Consider the following 17,305-nt stretch of genomic DNA (forward strand, 5'->3'; position numbering starts at 1 on the left):
CGAGAGAGGATATTTATCAGGATCCTGGTAAAGAGAGTTAAGGGGCTCTTTCCCCCACCCACCATGGTCCCAAAGGCTGCATTTCACACAACCAAGAGCACGTGCATTGATTGCATTCACATTTGACATCACAGAAAATGTGGGCCTAAAATTCCTTTCCCTCCATGTGAACAATGGTCTGCAGGAGAGGGCGTATTCACAGAATCGTAGAATCGTAAAGTTGGAAGGGACCCTAAGGATCATCTAGTACAGGGGCTCCCAAACTAAGGGGCCGGATCTGGCCCAATCTCCTTCTAAATGTGGCCCGCGGACGGTCCGGGAAAAACTGGTGGTAATTTAAAAGCTGAATGTGCATCCAAATAGAAAAAAATGTCCCAGGAAACTTAAGAGTATCAAATTAAAGAGACTATAGGAAGTGGCAATCCTCCAGAGTAGCTTGTGTTTATTGCCATTGATAAAACTTACAGCTAAGTGGAGAAACACATGAATAAAGAATGCAGCTACCGCACAGTTAAAACAGTTTATTCAAAGTGTGCACAGTTAGAAGAGGGGGAAGGAAGCCACACAAATTAATGTTACTTTTCATAAGGATGACTAATATTTTTTGGTATAAATGAATGTAGTTCCAGGATTCGGACACAGGCCGGTCAGGCATGGGAATCGTGGCTGGGGTGGTGGAGGGATTTAAAAGTCCCACCACTGGCATGAATCTGGCTGGCAGCTTGATGTGAACTTGTCGTTGGCGCCCATCTGTCTCGAGAAACAATGGAGTGTGCCTCCAGGGGTGAAGCCAAACCACTGTGTTAGCAACCCCGAAGTGACCTCTCTGGGGCGCAAGCATGTATGTATGGAGGTCCTGGGCTGCCCCGATGACAAACCCTCCCTCTCACCTTCGCTGATGTGGTCCAAATGAAAAGCAGAGCAAGTCCTTGCAGTTATATTGTATATGATTTTTTTATTTATATTTATTATTGTCATTATTATTTAGCATTAGATGGCATTTTCATAAGGTAAAATTAAAATTAAAATTCTTTGGTTTTCCGAAAGCAGTTCATATGCTTCTTCATCAAACTTACCAGGCTAAATGTTGTCCGGTCATTTAAAAATAAAAATAAAATAGCAGATTTGAATTTCCTCACAAAAATACCGCTTGCAGAAGAAATTTGCAGAAATTAAGCTTTGCCCCTTAAAATGACATGCCCTAAACTATGTGATTCATTCAGATTCATTCGGATTCGTTTCAGGAGAAATTAGACTGCGTTGCCTCGCAGCGGGTGTTGCCTCGCTCTTTCCGGCTCTTTCCGTCGTTTTATTGCCAAAAGCTCATGATCGGCAGACTGAGTTTGGTGGTTCTGCGATGGGATCCCACCCATCTCTGGAAGCTCTTCAGCAACTCAGAGCTCCAGGTCCCACACAGAGAGCGGGTGGCTGCCCTGGGTGCTGAGGAAAGGAAGCAGCTCTTCGTGGAAGGATACTTGGAACGTGTAGAGGTGGTTCATGCTGCTGCTGTTGTAGAAGGAGAGCTGGCCCCCTTCAAAGTCCAGGTAGACCCCCACCTTATCCATCCTCCCGCAGACCGAGAGCAGGGTCCGCGGCTCGCTCAGGGCTCGGTACTCCCCGGCCCGCAGCTCAATGGCCCACACGCCTTCCTTGGGCTGGAAGTTCAGGCGCTTCTTGCGTTTCACCGACTTCTTGGCCGCCCCAATCACCCAGCCCGCGCTGTCCCCGACACGCACCTCCCAGTAGTACCGGCCTGTGGTGAAGCCCTTCCGGCCCACGACACAAGGGCTAGAGGTGAAGCGCTCAGGTTTCCTTCGCCAGAAGCGTCGCCCCGGGCTGAACTTGACCCCGGTGGCTTCCTCCACAAGGACCAGGCTGGGGTGAGCAGAATTGCAGTCCAAAGTGATGCACGCAGGGACTGAGGAAGAAAAGGACAAGAGCGGGGAATTGTTTTAATTTATTTATTTAATAATAATAATAATAATTTTTATACCCTGCACATCTGGCTGGGTTTCCCCAGCCACTCTTTGCGACTCCCAACGGAATATTAAGAACACAATAAAACATCAAACATTAAACACTTCCCTAAACAGGGCTGCCTTCAGATGTCTTCTAAAAGTCAGATAGTTGTTTATTTCCTTGACATCTGATGGGAGGGCATTCCACAGGGCGGGCGCCGCCACCGAGAAGGCCCTCTGCCTGGTTCCCTGTAACCTCACTTCTCGCAGTGAGGGAACTGCCAGAAGGCCCTCAGAGCTGGACCTCAGTGTCCGGGCTGAACGATGGGGGTGGAGACGCTCCTTCAGGTATACTGGGCCAAGGCCATTTAGGGCTTTAAAGGTCAGCACCTTTGTGCCCGGAAACATACTGGGAGCCAATGTAGGTCTTTCAGGAGCGGTGTTATGTGGTCCCGGCGGCCACTCCCAGTCACCAGTCTAGCTGCCGCATTCTGGATTAGTTGTAGTTTCCGAGTCACCTTGAAAGGTAGCCCCATGTAGAGCGCATTGCAGTAGCCCAAAAGGGAGATAACCAGAGCAGGCACCACTCTGGTGAGACAGTCTGCTGCAGGTAGGATCTCAGCCTGCATACTAGATGAAGTTGGTAGACAGCTGCCCTGGACACAGAATTGACCTATATACCCTATACCTGTAGATCTCAGGACCAGTGCCGGATTTACGTATAAGCTAAACAAGCTATAGCTTAGGATGTGAGAGGTCCGAAACTGGCAACCGAGACTGTATAACGGCTTTCTGGGGTGGCAGCCCAGAAATGTTTGAACAACAGCTCTGGGAGATACAATTTGAATTGAAGAGTGGAGTTAAGCTATTTTGTGACAATGTTTTGGTTTGCATGTATCAAGGAAAAGGTGACATTCTGGAAGAAGGGAACTGTATTGCTGTGGGAGAAGGAAAATCTGGACTGGGAAAATGTTGGGGGGAAGACTTGTGGGGGATTGAAATGGGAGGGGGGAAGATGGTGAGGAGGGGGGTGGGTTAAAGGGATTTAGGAGTTTGAATAGGAAGGCTAACCATGGTACTCCGACGTCAGAGAGCAAAAGGATTTGGAGAATGGAAGAAATGGAAGTAATATTTAGATTTCAGGGAAATGAGTTAATTATAATACTTTTGAAGTTAGAATTAGAAGTAATAAGAGTAACAGTTTTACTGAGTTAAGAGAAGAAAGGATATAAGAAGTTAAGATTTGAAATATGATGTTTTATTTGTTAAAAATAAGTTTTATGATATAAGATTTGTTGATTATAATTGTAAGATTAAGATTAGTTATAAGGATTTAGATTTTACAATGTTACAAAGTTACTAAAGAAGATTCGAAATGAACGCACAAGGGAGGGCGAGAGGAGGTCCCAAGTAAGATTTGGAAGAAGTGAAGGATTTTTAAGAATAATTGTGTTGTTTTTGTGTGTTGGTGTATTGTGTTGTTTTGTATGGGTTGTAATTGGTTTAATTTGGAAAATCCAATAAATTTTTATTAAAAAAAATAAACAAGCTATAGCTTAGGGCCCCACTCTCTTGGGGGGCCCCCACAAATTTAAAGGTGGGGACTGGATGTATTGTGGTATTCATGTAGAATTAGATGAGAAGTGATACATTATCTTAGACGTGCAAGTGAGCCAAACACATTCCGATATCCATATGTGATTGTGCTGAGTGTAAACGTTCCTTGCTGGTCTATATTCAAGATATGATTTCTTAATGACCAATTCTACATGACCTGAAATCGGCAAGAAACTGGCTGTTCCTATTGGCTGCCTTTGCCCTCCATTACAGTGAGACGGGGATAGTCACCTCTCTCTTTTAGTTAAGTGTTGCTGTTTAATTTACAACCAGCTGGTAAGAATGCATCCCTTTGATAACCTCATAGCATCTGTCCCTTTGGCTAAAATCCTGGAGGCCTGGGTAGCGTCAATATGGCAGGGACCTGCCAAGGATGTTTACCCTTCATTTCCTCCTATCAATCTTCTGTCCTTTCTTCTACCTGATCTTTGGAATGCTAATAGACCTGTAGCTAGGGAAGTTACAGTAGTTCCTGGGGTGGGGGGGTGGGGAAACAGTTCTGCAAGGTTCAAAAAGTCTTTGTTCTCATCCTACCCTCGTGGGTTTTGGGGGGGGTTGCACTGGACGATTGTCATTGGCTCGTTTGAATTCTGTAAGGTGGGTTTATGTGTGAATAAAAGTGCCTGGGTGAGAGAGAGAGAAAAGCTTTTGCTCCTCTCTCTCTCTCTTTTTATTTATTTAAACTTTTGCTCCTCTCTTGTCAGCCTGAGTGCTCACTAGAATCAGCCCTGAGTGCTCACTAGAAGGACAGACCCTGAAGTTGAGGCTCCAGTACTTTGGCCACCTCATGAGAAGAGAAGACTCCCTAGAAAAGACCCTGATGTTGGGAAAGATGGAGGGCACAAGGAGAAGGGGACGACAGAGGATGAGATGGTTGGACAGTGTTCTCGAAGCTACTAACATGAGTTTGGCCAAACTGCGAGAGGCAGTGAAGGATAGGCGTGCCTGGCGTGCTCTGGTCCATGGGGTCACGAAGAGTCAGACACGACTGAACGACTGAACAACAACAACAACAACCTCTCTTGTCTCCCAGTCAGGCTTGCTGGTCAAGACCTTGTCTTGTCTTTCACTGAACTCACGCAAAGTGGCTTAAGCGGAACGCCACAATGTACATTTCCAAAATGTACAAAGGACAGCTGGACATATAAAGGGCCCCATTACCTTCAGTAGCTTAGGGCCTCATCAAACCTAAATCCAGCCCTGCTCAGGGCAGTTTTGAAATTAAAAGAATGGGACATCTTCCGCATAGTTGGCCTGCGGAACTTATTGCCACAGAACAATTTTGAAGTCAGCAGTTCAAATGTGCTCTGAAAAGAATTAGAAGCAGAGTACAAGACTGTGCATTGCGTGCCCAAACAGCAGATCACATTCGTCTGTATCTGATGATGCCTTTGTCATGATATTGTAGTCTAGACTTAGTTCCAAAAGATCTTGGGGGTTTTATTTGCTGGGTGGCAGGCGCCGTGATCTTATTCTGGGGCGAAATACCAATCCTACCTGCAGAGTTAGCTCCACCATTATTAGACACACAGGAAGCTGTATTATATACTGAGTCAGACCACTGGGTCCATCTAGCTCAATACATTCTGCACGGACTAGCAGCGGCTCTTCAGGGTTTCAGACAAGGGGCATTTTCAGTCCTACCAGGAGAGGCTAGAGATAGAATTGGGGCTGTTCTGCACATAAAACAGATCCCCTACCAATGATTCACCTAAACATTCCCTCTTATTCCAGCTTCCTGGTCTCATCAACTTTTTGACCATCATTACACAAAGAGGCACCAGGATCTGGTTTTATTTTCACACCAAGATCAGGGGTGGGAAGCCCTGCACCATCAGAGTATAATGAACCCATGTGGCAGGAATGAGGGGAGAGAGATCGCAGTGGCATCCTCCATGTCTTATGAGCATTGGGTTGGTCACACAAACAGGCCAAAATATACATAGACTTTCCAGGACCGGGGAAGCCTGGTTGTTGTTGTTGTTTGCAGGTCCCGGAACCACACATCAGGGGTTGCTCACAAAAGAAGAAGAACATTCTCCTTTCCCTTCCTCCCCCACAACAAACACTCTGTGAGGTGAGTGGGGCTGAGAGACTTCAGAGAAGTGTGACTGGCCCAAGGTCACCCAGCAGCTGCATGTGGAGGAGCGGAGACGCGAACCTGGTTCACCAGATTACGAGTCTACCACTCTTAACCACTACACCACACTGGCTCTTGCCAGTTGAACATGTGGAGGTCAGGGATGAGGCCTACCAAAACCTATTCCTGTTCACTGTATCCTGACTAATGAGCCAGAACTTCCAGATAACAGGAAGGAAGAGCATAATATAGCTGCCACTTTGGGATTTTCAAATACACTTGAACTGAAAGCCCCATTTCCCAGAATGCAGCAGGAAACACTTTACCTGGATGCACGGCACCCAAGAGCTCTTTCCAGGCGTAGAACTGCAGAGGGCCCTTGAACTCGCCCAGATTCAAGTCCACAGGAACCACTCCATCTTCATCGTCTTCCTCTGCGGCCATCTCTCGCACTCGATCTTCTTCTTCCTCCTCTTCCTCCTCCTCCTCTTCTTCCTCCTCCTCCTCTTCCTCCTCCTCCTCCTCTTCCTCATCTGCATCCCCCTCATCTCTCGCCAGCCCTTCATCAGTCTCATTCTCACACTCGTCTGTGTCTTCACTGCTGGCTCCCAAAACGTCTTCCACTGCCTCAGCTTCGATTTCCTCTTCCTCGTCAACCTGGGCTCCTTGCTCTGTGCGGACCCTGTGGGAGATAACAACAACAACAACAACAACAACAACAACAACAACAACAACTTTTGGAAGGCCCCCAGTTCTCCAGCCTTAATCTCTACGCTGGCAGAAGCTTTGTGTGATTTCTGCAGAGGGAGTTGTTGTTTAAAGAAGGTACAAGAGCAACCCAGGCTGCTTCTTTTGTGGTCGCTTATCTACCGTATTTTTCGCTCCATAGGACGCTCCGGACCATAGGGCGCACCTCATTTTTAGAGGAGGAAACAAGAAAAAAAAATATTTTTCTGGTTTTCCTCCTCTAAAAGCCCTGTTTTGTTTTGGTTTTGTTTTGTTTTTGAGGATCAGCTAAAAGTTTTGCAGCTTTTTTGCAAAGGGAAAAGCCCTGGGGTTTGGGGGGGGGTTTGGGAGGATCAGCTAAAGGTTTTGCTGCTGTTTTTGCAAAGGCAAAAGGCCTTTTTTGAGAATCAGCTAAAAGTTTTGCAGCTTTTTTTGCAAAGGGAAAAGCCCTGGGGTTTGGGGGGGGGGGTTGGAGGATCAGCTAAAGGTTTTGCTGCTGCTTTTGCAAAGGCAAAAGGCCTTTTTTGAGGATCAGCTAAAGGTTTTGCAGCTTTTTTTGCAAAGGGGGAAAAGCAAAGCTCCTTTTGCAAAGGGGGAAAAGCAAAGAGGAAAAGCCCCATTTTTATGGGGTTTAACTCACATTTCTGAAAAATCTTGAGGAAAGGGAGCCATTTCTACTGTTTCCAGACAGATAATCTAATCAGCCAGTCACATGTCCTGGGGAAACAAACAACCTCCCTCTGCAGCACATTCAACAAAGGAGGGCGGGGCTGAAAGGGAGCCAGGACTCTTATCTCTCTCAGGATCTCTTGCTGATCAGCTGCTGAGCGGGTCCTTTCAACACTCCCTTTTCTCTTTGTAAAATAAAAAGCACAATCTGCTTTTGGCCCCTGGGCAATTCAGCTCCAGGGACCACCATTCGCCCCATAAGACGCACAGGTATTTCCCCTTACTTTTTAGGAGGAAAAAAGTGCGTCTTATGGAGCAAGAAATACGGTATAAATCATGAGGGATGCGGGTGGCGCTGTGGGTTAAACCACAGAGCCTAGGGCTTACCAATCAGAATGTCGGCAGTTTGAATCCCTGCAACGGGGTGAGCTCCCGTTGCTCGGTCCCTGCTCCTGCCAACCTAGCAGTTCGAAAGCACGTCAAAGTGCAAGTAGATAAATAGGTACCGCTCTGGCGGAAAGGTAAACGGCGTTTCCATGCGCTGCTCCGGTTCACCAGAAGCAGCTTAGTCATGCTGGTCACATGACCCGGAAGTTGTACGCCGGTTCCCTCGGCCAGTAAAGCGAGATGAGCACCGCAACCCCAGAGTCGTCCACAACTGGACCTAATCGTCAGGGGTCCCTTTACCTTTATCTATAAATCAGCACATGCACATTTATGGAGATTTATGTCTGCGGACCCATGCCCCATATCTTTTAAGTCCCTAGTAATACCCCCCACCCCTGCAATTGCTTATTATAAATGAGAAAGGGCACGGCATGACTTACCTCTCCAGCAACTCTTTTGCCTCCTAAGTGTGGGGAAAAATTAGAAAGGAGTGAGGTGAAAGAAACATCTGAAAAGGGCTCTTTCCTAAGGTGGTCCCTTTTTTTACTGGCAGGGGCCCCTGTGATTTTAATAATATATAAATTTTTATTTATACCCCACCCTCCCTGGCCAGGGCCGGGCTCAGGGCGGCTAACACCAAATATAAATTGCAATAAAACGTAATAGGAAAAAAACAAAAACAGTTAATTAAAATACAGCTTAAAATACAGTTTAAAATGCAGCCTCATTTTAGTAGTAGCCCATAAATCAAGACCATAAAAGGAGGAAACATCAGATCTTCACCCGAGCCAGCTATCCATGCTGGTCCTACATGGGCCAGCAAAAAAGCCAAGGGGAAATTTATATGCCAAATCCCATATAAGGGGTCAGAGTGAGTCTAAGCCGAAGACCAGGTGGAACAGCTCCATCTTGCAGGCCCTGAGGAAAGATGTCAAATCCTGCAGGGCCCTGGTCTCTTGTGACACAGTGTTCCACCAAGTTGGGGCCAGTGCTGAAAAGACCCTGACCCTAGTTGAGACCAATCTAACCTCAAGGCTCGGGACTTCCAAAGTGTTGTTATTTATGGACCTTAAGGTCCTCCGTGGGGCATACCAGGAGAGGCGGTCCCATAGGTATGAGGGTCCTAGGCCGCATAGGGCTTTAAAGGTCAAAACCAGCACCTTGAACCTGACCCTGTACTCCACCGGGAGCCAGTGCAGCTGGTAAAACACTGGATGAATGTGATCCTGCGGCAAGGACCCCGTAAGGAGCCTTGGCGTGGCATTCTGCACACGGTGGAGTTTCTGGGTCAGATTCAAGGGCAGCCCAGCGTAAAGCGAGTTACAATAATCAAGCCCGGAGGTGACCTTCGCATGGATCCCAGATCAGGGCGAGAAAGGTAAGGGACCAACTACTTAATACGAGCTGCTTAAGGGCTATATCAACTATGTTTTTTAATAGAAAACCACAGTACACACACCCTGTGGGATAACCAGCCTCATATAACCAACATGCTTACATCTAATTAATGCATGAAGGGGTTAAGATCATAGAGTAAGCTGTCCTGCTAGGCTTAGTTTACTCTCACCTTGAGGAAACTGATTTGGTCCTTGCATTCCAGTCCTGCCCGCACCCGGCAGAGGGTCTCCGACCAAGAGGCCACCTTCCAGTTCAGTTCCTTCAGCTTGGTTTCCATCTGAGCCAAGTTCTTCTCTCGCTGATTTTCCAGGGCCTCCTTTAAACCCAGCTCTCTGTCGCTCAGCAGCTGGTGCATCTTCACGAATTCCCCAGAGACGTGGTCAGACAAGGACTCGGAGCAGGTCTGGAAGGGGAGAGGTGTATCACTCGCACCCGAAGGCTTCTGCTCTGCTCCAATGGGAATGGTGAACGGGACTCTGTTCTCTCCCAATAACATAACCTACCAATCCTCTAGAACAACAGGGGTGAAGAACTTCCTCCTCTACCCAAAGGCCACATTCCCTTCTGGGAAACTTCCATAATATAGTAGGATATTTTCTTCACATAGATCCCTCTTTATCCTCCAGCCAGGTGAAGTAAGAAGCAGGAGGAGAGCTCAAGAGCATATTCCAGCCAGGCAAAAAACACCCATGGAGCAAAGAAGGGCTAGTGCAGGGTGTGTTGCCTGGGGAAGAGTCCTGGGGGTGAGAGGGAGGTCACATATGGCCCCCCAGGCCTGAGGTTCCCCATAGCCCTGCTCTAGAATCCACTTCTCCCTTAGACCCTCTACCTATTAATCGGATCTATGCACCCCTCTGTGATAAATCATTCATCCAGGCAATTGATTGTTAGCCTCATAAATCCATAATAATGGTCCTGCCAGGTCCATCCTAACTTCCAAGACTGGCCCGTTTTCCCAAAAAGGACATACATGAAAATAAGCAGCCTTTTTTCCTGCTGCTAGGATAACCAATAATAATAATAATAATTTATAATAATTGTTATTATTTATACCCCGCCCATCTGGCTGGGCTTCCCCATCCACTCTGGGCTGCTCCCAGAATAATAATAATAATAATAATAATAATAATAATAATAATAATAATGTGACAAAACATCAAACATTAAAAACTTTCCTAAACAGGTCTGCCTTCAAATGTCTTCTAAAAGTCAGATACTTGTTTATTTCCTTGACATCGGATGGGAGGGCGTTCCACAGGGCGGGTGCCACTACTGTGAAGGCCCTCTGCCTGGTTCCCTGTAGCTTTGCTTCTCGCAGGGAGGGAACTGCCAGAAGGCCCTCGGAGCTGGACCTCAGTGCAGAACAATGGGGGGTGGAGATGCTCCTTCAGGTATACTGGCCCAAGGCCGTTTAGGGCTTTAAAGGTCAGCACCAACACTTTAAACTGTGCTCAGAAACGTACTGGGAGCCAATGTAGTTCTTTCAGGGCCTGTGTTATATGGTCTCAGCGGCCGTTCCCAGTCACCAGCCTAGCTGCCACATTCTGGATTAGTTGTAGTTTCCGAGTCACCTTCAAAGGTAGTTTATTGATGGTCAGGGCTGAAGGCCATGATGGAGTTCAATGAACATGGATTCCCATTGGACATGTAATGCATAGAACCACTTAGGATGTGGTGGTTGGTCATCATAATGTGAGCGATCCACAACCCTTGCTCCACATTCCTGTGAGCTGCAGGATGGGTGGCGCCCCAGAACACCAAAGTGTTTCCAAGCATTGCAGGCCAAGCTGAGATCACCCTCACTTGTGCATATTATAACCTATAAAGAGAGAAGCAAAGAGTCTTCATTTAGCTGAATAGACTCAGCTGGCTCTCCTGTGTTGTGTTTCACAAAGAACACGTGACCAGACAGTTATCTTCTTCAGAGCAGACTTATTATTCTCTGAGTGTGGAGGCTTCAGTAGTCTGAAGGTCATTGATCAAAGACTAAATGTTTAAATATCAGGTGTCGATTAAGAGACGGTCATCACTTGTAACTACAAAAGCAGACCAGAAGATGACCAGGAAACGGATAGGTTCAGTTTGGCATTCTGTAACCTGGAAATTTTTGAATTATGGTGCTGGAGGAGACTCTTGAGAGTCCCATGGACTGCAAGAAGATCAAACCTGTCCATTCTAAAGGAAATCAGCCCTGAGTGCTCACTGGAAGGATATATCCTGAAGTTGAGGCTCCAATACTTTGGCCACCTCATGAGAAGAGAAGACTCCCTGGAAAAGACCCTGATGTTGGGAAAGATGGAGGGCACAAGGAGAAGGGGACGACAGAGGATGAGATGGTTGGACAGTGTTCTCAAAGCTACCAACATTAGTCTGACCAAACCGCGGGAGGCAGTGGAAGACAGGAGTGCTTGGCGTGCTCTGGTCCATGGGGTCACGAAGAGTTAGACACGACTAAACAACAACAACAACAACAACAAGCCTGGAAAGTTCAGCGGCCCCATCATAAAACCCAACAATTCTGCCTGCACCTTCAATTCTATAATGTTCTCCTGCTGGCGACACTGGCTCATCTTCAACCGCCTGAGACCTTCCTCCAGAGGCTCTAGAGATGCCTTCAGCTGGTCCTGGAGCAAAAGAGAAAACTCCCGATGCAATTTAAGCTAGCATAGCATTCTTTTAAAAGGGGAAAGGGCTGAGTGGAGGAAATGCCATACAGAAACATCACCCCTCTGAAGGTCTCCCCATATGAAGATAATATATAAATATTATCTGATTGTATCTGAAGAAGTGTGCATGCACACGAAAGCTCATACCAAGAACAAACTTAGTTGGTCTCTAAGGTGCTACTGGAAGGAATTTTTTTATTTTTTTATTTTGTTTTGACTATGGCAGACCAACACGGCTACCTACCTGTAACTGAACATATGAAGATGGTTTGTGTTGAAGTAGGAAAAGAATGCTTAGGCTTAGAGATGGACTAAAGAAGTGGACCCCTTATGCATATTCACATATTTGGGAGCACCACATTTAGCAGCCATGATTTTCCTAAAAGTGAACTTCAAAAAATACCTACCATTTAGAAATAAATATGCAAAACGTTTCACTATGTGCAATAGCATTAGGAAAAGCATGCTGGGAAGGCAGCTCAGGAAGGCTGGACAACCCTAAGTCCATTTCTCTAGGACCTCTTTTACATTTCTAAAATGACAGGAGCATCGTGATAGATGGGTACAATTATTCTGTCCAAGTTGTTTCTTATAAAGCACTTCAGGACTGTTGCTATCTTGGGTTTGGATTTAATCAGATACCAGCAAATTAAGTTTGCACAATTATAGTACCCTGGAAGGTCTTGCACAACAAGCCCACCTCCCCACAAAATTGGACTTCTTGCGTTAAGGAAAGTGACGGGGAAATGCACTGGAAAGTGTTTGATGACACGTGCTGTGAAGCAACATCGTCTCAGGGGAGAGGGGACATTCAGCTACTTTGGTTCAAGGGTGACTAATAATATGTCATCTTCCAGATGTTGCTGGAACTCCTACTCCCATCATCCCTTAGAATTTGCCAGGCTGCCTGGGGGTGATGGGAACTCGAGTCCAGCAATATCTGGAGGACTTGCTATAGAAGAAGGCTCCACAGAGTGACTGAATGCAGGGGCAGAGGAAGGGGGTGCGGTGGGGGCTGGCCACCCCGGGTGTCACTACTGGGGGGGGGGGGGTGACAAAATGCTGGGTGGCACTCACTGCAGGTCCCGCAGCGCTCCTAAGCCATCCGTCTCTCCTGGCTCCGTGCTGCCCCAAACAGTCTGCCCGCTGCCTCCCCCTAGCTGTAGGGCAGCTGAGTGGGAGGAGACAGGCAGACTTCTCAGAGGCCCCACAGAGCGTCCTGCCCTGGGTCACCCCACCCCATGGGTGGCTGGCCCTGCCCCTGGCCGCAGAGCACATACGCCGCCTCAGGCACCCAATCGGCTTGCTCCACCGCTGACTGAATGTCCACCCTAAATGAAAATTAAATTATTAAAATGGCACCTCCGGGAAAAGTCCTCTCGTTGAAAGCCCTCTGACTTATAAGCTCTGGAAACAGATTCCTAATACGTGTATGGAGGCTGTTGTTGTTGTTACTTAGCCTCCGGCCCATTGCTGAATAACAAGCCGCCTCTCTCACCTGATAGGCCTGAACCGCGTTTTTGATGGGCAGGAAGTCGTGCCCACGATGCTGAGGCAAGTCGCGGCAGATCACGCAGACGGGCCCCTCGTCCTGGCTGCAGAAGAGCTTGAGCGGCTCCTCGTGCTCCTCGCAGAAGTACCAGCCTCCGGTCCCGCCGACCTGGGGACCTTCGTCCAGCTTGAGAAGGCGGGCCTTCTCGGCCAGGCTGCAGAGGGCTCGGTTGATGGCCATGCGGCGCAAAGCAAATGGCCGCCGGCACTCGGGGCACAGCCCGCGCCTCTGGCCCTTGGGGATGCAGGGCTCCAAGCACGGGGCGCAGAAGCTGTGGCCGCACTCCAGCATGTGCGGGTCTCGGAAGATGGAGAGGCAGATGGGGCACAGCAGGTCCTCAGTGAAGCTGGATACCTCTTTCACGGACGCCATGTTGAAAAGAGAGAGGCCGGCACAGCTACCAACTTCTCCTTGGTATGGCCTGGCCTGTACCTATTGGCTTGGTGGACTTTGGTGGACTTTTCTCTCTGCTGAGCCAAAATGTATTATTTTTCCCACACAAGGTGATCGCAAAGCTTCTTTTACTTTCAGGCTTTCAGTCAAGCTTTTTTCTTTGCGATGTTTCTTTCAACAGAACCATCAACGACCTTTTCCTATGCCAAAGGGTAAATGGATATAAATCTGGCATCAGGAATCACAAGACAGAGAAACCAGCAGGAGAACACTTCAATCTCGCAGGACATTCTATACAAGATCTCAAAGTACCGGTACCTGTCTTATTACAAAGGAATTTCAGAAATAGACTGGAAAGAGAAGCTGCTGAATTGCAACTTATTACCAAACTTAAAACCATGGAGAGACCTGGTCTGAATAGAGACATTGGACATAGATTGGAATAGAGACATTTCTCATTATACATGACAAAGCTATCTTTAGCCATCTCACCCCTTGCTTTTTCCTGTAAGACCAATTGCAGTCGTTAACAGTCGTCAACAGGTTTTCCACACCTATCAGCCAATCGCCCATTCCCACCACCCTTCTGAGTAATACCCCTCCCCACCCTCTCACTATATATAAGGGTCTGGTGAGTTCTGTTTCAGTGTATCTGAAGAAGTGTACATGCACACGAAAGCTCATACCAAGAACAAACTTAGTTGGTCTCTAAGGTGCTACTGGAAGGAATTTTTAAATTTTTTAATTTTGTTTCAACTACGGCAGACCAACACTGCTACCTACCTGTAACTTTTCCTGTTTATTAATGATGGTGATGATGATGATTTAAAATAAAAGATGATGTAGAAAACTGGGTTACAATGTGTAGTTTCCCTGTATATACCCAGATATCCCCGTCTGTTCAGCTGACCTTTATTTGGAGGGGAATTTTGCCTTAAAGCTATTCAGGACTGTTGCTATCTAGGGGTTGGATTTAATCACATACCGGCAAATTCAGTTTGCGCAATTATAGCACATTAGAAGATCTTGCACAACAAGTCCACCTCCCCACAAAATTGGACTTTTTGCAGTAAGGAAAGTGACAGGGAAATGCACTGGAAAGTGTGGAATAGCACATGCTGTGAAGCAACATCGTCTAATCTCCCTACAAACCAACTGTATGAATGCCTATTAAATAGCCAACATCATCTAACCTCCCTGCAAACAAACCCAGGACAAATGCTGAATAAACAGATTGTCTGGAAATGTTTATAGTGAGCTAGAAACTTACACAAGATTTGACCTACATACAGTATTGCTCTTCTACAATACCCCAGACCATAATAATCTCACAAGACCTAAAAGTCACACAGCTGCAAACAATCCTGTTTGACCCCCGTTCTTTAGTTCACCTGCTAGTAAGGGTTTTAAAACCCTTTTGTTATTTTAGTAGCGTATATTAGAACAAACAGCCAATGATTAACAAATCATAACGCACTCTATGCTGATTCAAGGAACACACTTTTCTTCAGAGCTTACTATAAATATATGAAGTTTTATGTTTCAAAATTCAAGAGCTCTTCCATCCCAAAACGTCATACCTGGCCAGCGGTTTTCCTCTGCGAGTGTCACCATTCACACTGGGTTCAAGTTTATTTTCGAAGCTTATCCTGAAACATTCCTAAGCAAGTTTAGTCAGAGAAGCCCCACAGACTTGCTTCCCAATGTCTTCAGGGCTGCATAAACACCATACTTTTTTTTTAAAAGCACACCCCAAAAATCCTGGGAACTGTGGTTTAACACATACCCTGAGCTACAATTCCCAGCACCCTCAAAAACTATCGTTCCCAGGATCTTGGAGTGTGTGTCTGCCTTAAATGAATTATGTGTATGCAGCCTAGGACTACATCAAAGTCTTCTCAGGAGCTTTCAGACTCCCCTTCTCCCCTACAAAGCAGACTGCCTAGTTGCAAAGAGCATAAAACTCTATCTTACCCTTTTAGCTGAAATGTCCTTCCCTGCTGTTTCCCAGTCTTCTCCCGGGGCTATTTGCTGCTGGATTAGGATCAGGTTAGGACCTCTCCTCCTGAATTAGCCTAGGTTTCCCCTTATCCTCTGCATGGGCTTGCCTTTGTCCTCCTTAACCCCTTTCCCCCTCCCCAGCCTGCCTTCCCCTTTGCATCCAAGTGCAGGGATGGGGAGGGGAGACTTCAGGTCCTGCATATTATTGCAGCAGGGCTCACTTCTACAGGCTGCGATGCTGATGATGCAAGAATTCTGGCCTCTGCAAAACTGCCAGCGCTCCAGCAAAACTGAGTCAGCACTTTCCCCTTCCAGGTTGGAGGAGGAGGAGGAGAAACCATACTGCACCAGTGCCCTTTACACAGCGCACAGAGAATTGGGGGGTGGGGGATCTTGGGAGATGTCCCAAGCATATGAAGATGGGTTGGGATGCGGGAATTGGCAAGCCGCCTCAGCAGCAGGGAGAGGGTCCTTTTAAATGACAAGTGACACAGGAACGGGAGCAGGATAGTTTGAGGGTTTGGCAGCAGCAGTGTGCGGAGGTAACAGAGTGAATCCTCAGTCGGAGATTTGGCTGGTGCCTTTGGGGAGAGCTGCAGACCATCTGCTTTGCAGACTCGTTGTCCAGCATTTCTGGGTAGGGCTGGGAGAGCACCTGGTCTGAAAATCCTGGACAGTCAGTGTGTAGATAATGCTGAATGAGATGGACCAATGGGGTCTGGCTCTTTGATCCACTGTGAACCTTCAGTTCACTAAAATACGGTATCTTTGCCAACGTTCTTCCTGTCAATAGTCCCTTTCTGTCTCCAGTGTGCACACTGGCCTTTTGCAGAAGAAGCGGGGGGGGGGGGGGTCTCTCAGTGTTTATTGTGCTTAAAATGCAAACAACAACAACAACAACCCAGAGATCCTCCAAATTGTACCGCAAAACAAAACAGAATGTGTCTCGAGATTCTGAAAAGCATTCTTTTGCCGACAGCGTTGCTCTACATTGCAGCAATTATAACAGGCAGCAACATTCCGTGACATCAGAGCTACTCGCCCAATCTCAGGGAGCGGGGTGTGTAGTCTTCCATGTCCATAGCAGGTAACCCACAGCTGTCACTTACGATGTAATAAAGTGGGGGCATCATATAGGTCAGAAGAAGTGCCGAGACCCTGGAAGGTGGAGAAGACCACACAATATGAAAACGGGACTAAATTAAAATTGGCAGTAGGGCAGTAACATGAAGGAGGGGAATTCGTGAGAATAATTTCTTCTTCATCCTGTGCATCAGCCAGTAAGTCTCTTCAAGAGATTTTCAGAACGTCCTCCTTACAGCTATCTGACCTCAACGATATTCTTGGGAGGGTAGTCTAGTTGTTCCATCTAGGAGATTTCTCTCTCTTTCTGCATAGTATTCCACAAAACTCCACAAAGCTCTCATACATAGATTTATTGAAGATAATCATGGCACATGTAGAAATATTGCCCACATTCCAATAGGTTGTTCTATGGCTCTGAATCTAGATGGTGTAGTGTAGTATATCCTAAAATTCTTGGTTCTGTTGGGAGGTGGGCTAAGTGGTCAGTATACTGGAATGTGCTGGGCCTCTTAGGAATGTTATTTCTGCCAAGCGGTGTGGGAAGTAGTCTGTGTGATTTACAGGCTGAATGGGGCCATGATCTCAGCTGTGTCAAGAGTTATCTGTTTTTGCCCACTGATAAACTCCCGCCAGCTTGGGAAGAAAAGGGAGGAACTTCTTTGGTCATCCACTTTGGCTGTAAACCATCTGCAGCTGTCTGATTCTTTGACACCTGAAAGAGGAATGACTTCTGTTCTTTGATTGGTTTAGCCCCCAATTAGCCATTTACGTG

The 17,305-nt window shown here is 46.9% G+C and overlaps 1 protein-coding gene across 1 annotated transcript; it reads right to left on the minus strand.

Moving 5' to 3' along the window:
* Window positions 1-1,333: 1,333 nt before the first annotated feature.
* Window positions 1,334-15,610, minus strand: LOC117042108 (nuclear factor 7, brain-like). The gene is made up of 7 exons (XM_033141586.1): window positions 15,421-15,610; window positions 13,000-13,646; window positions 11,364-11,459; window positions 9,005-9,238; window positions 7,878-7,900; window positions 5,982-6,337; window positions 1,334-1,918 (listed from the first exon to the last, which is right to left on the minus strand). The coding sequence occupies exons 2-7, from the start codon at window positions 13,423-13,425 to the stop codon at window positions 1,395-1,397; spliced, it is 1,659 nt and encodes a 552-aa protein (XP_032997477.1). The 5' UTR covers window positions 13,426-13,646; window positions 15,421-15,610; the 3' UTR covers window positions 1,334-1,394.
* Window positions 15,611-17,305: the final 1,695 nt, after the last annotated feature.

Source organism: Lacerta agilis, chromosome 2, assembly GCF_009819535.1.
Source record: "Lacerta agilis isolate rLacAgi1 chromosome 2, rLacAgi1.pri, whole genome shotgun sequence".
NCBI classification, from domain to species: Eukaryota; Metazoa; Chordata; class Lepidosauria; order Squamata; family Lacertidae; genus Lacerta; species Lacerta agilis.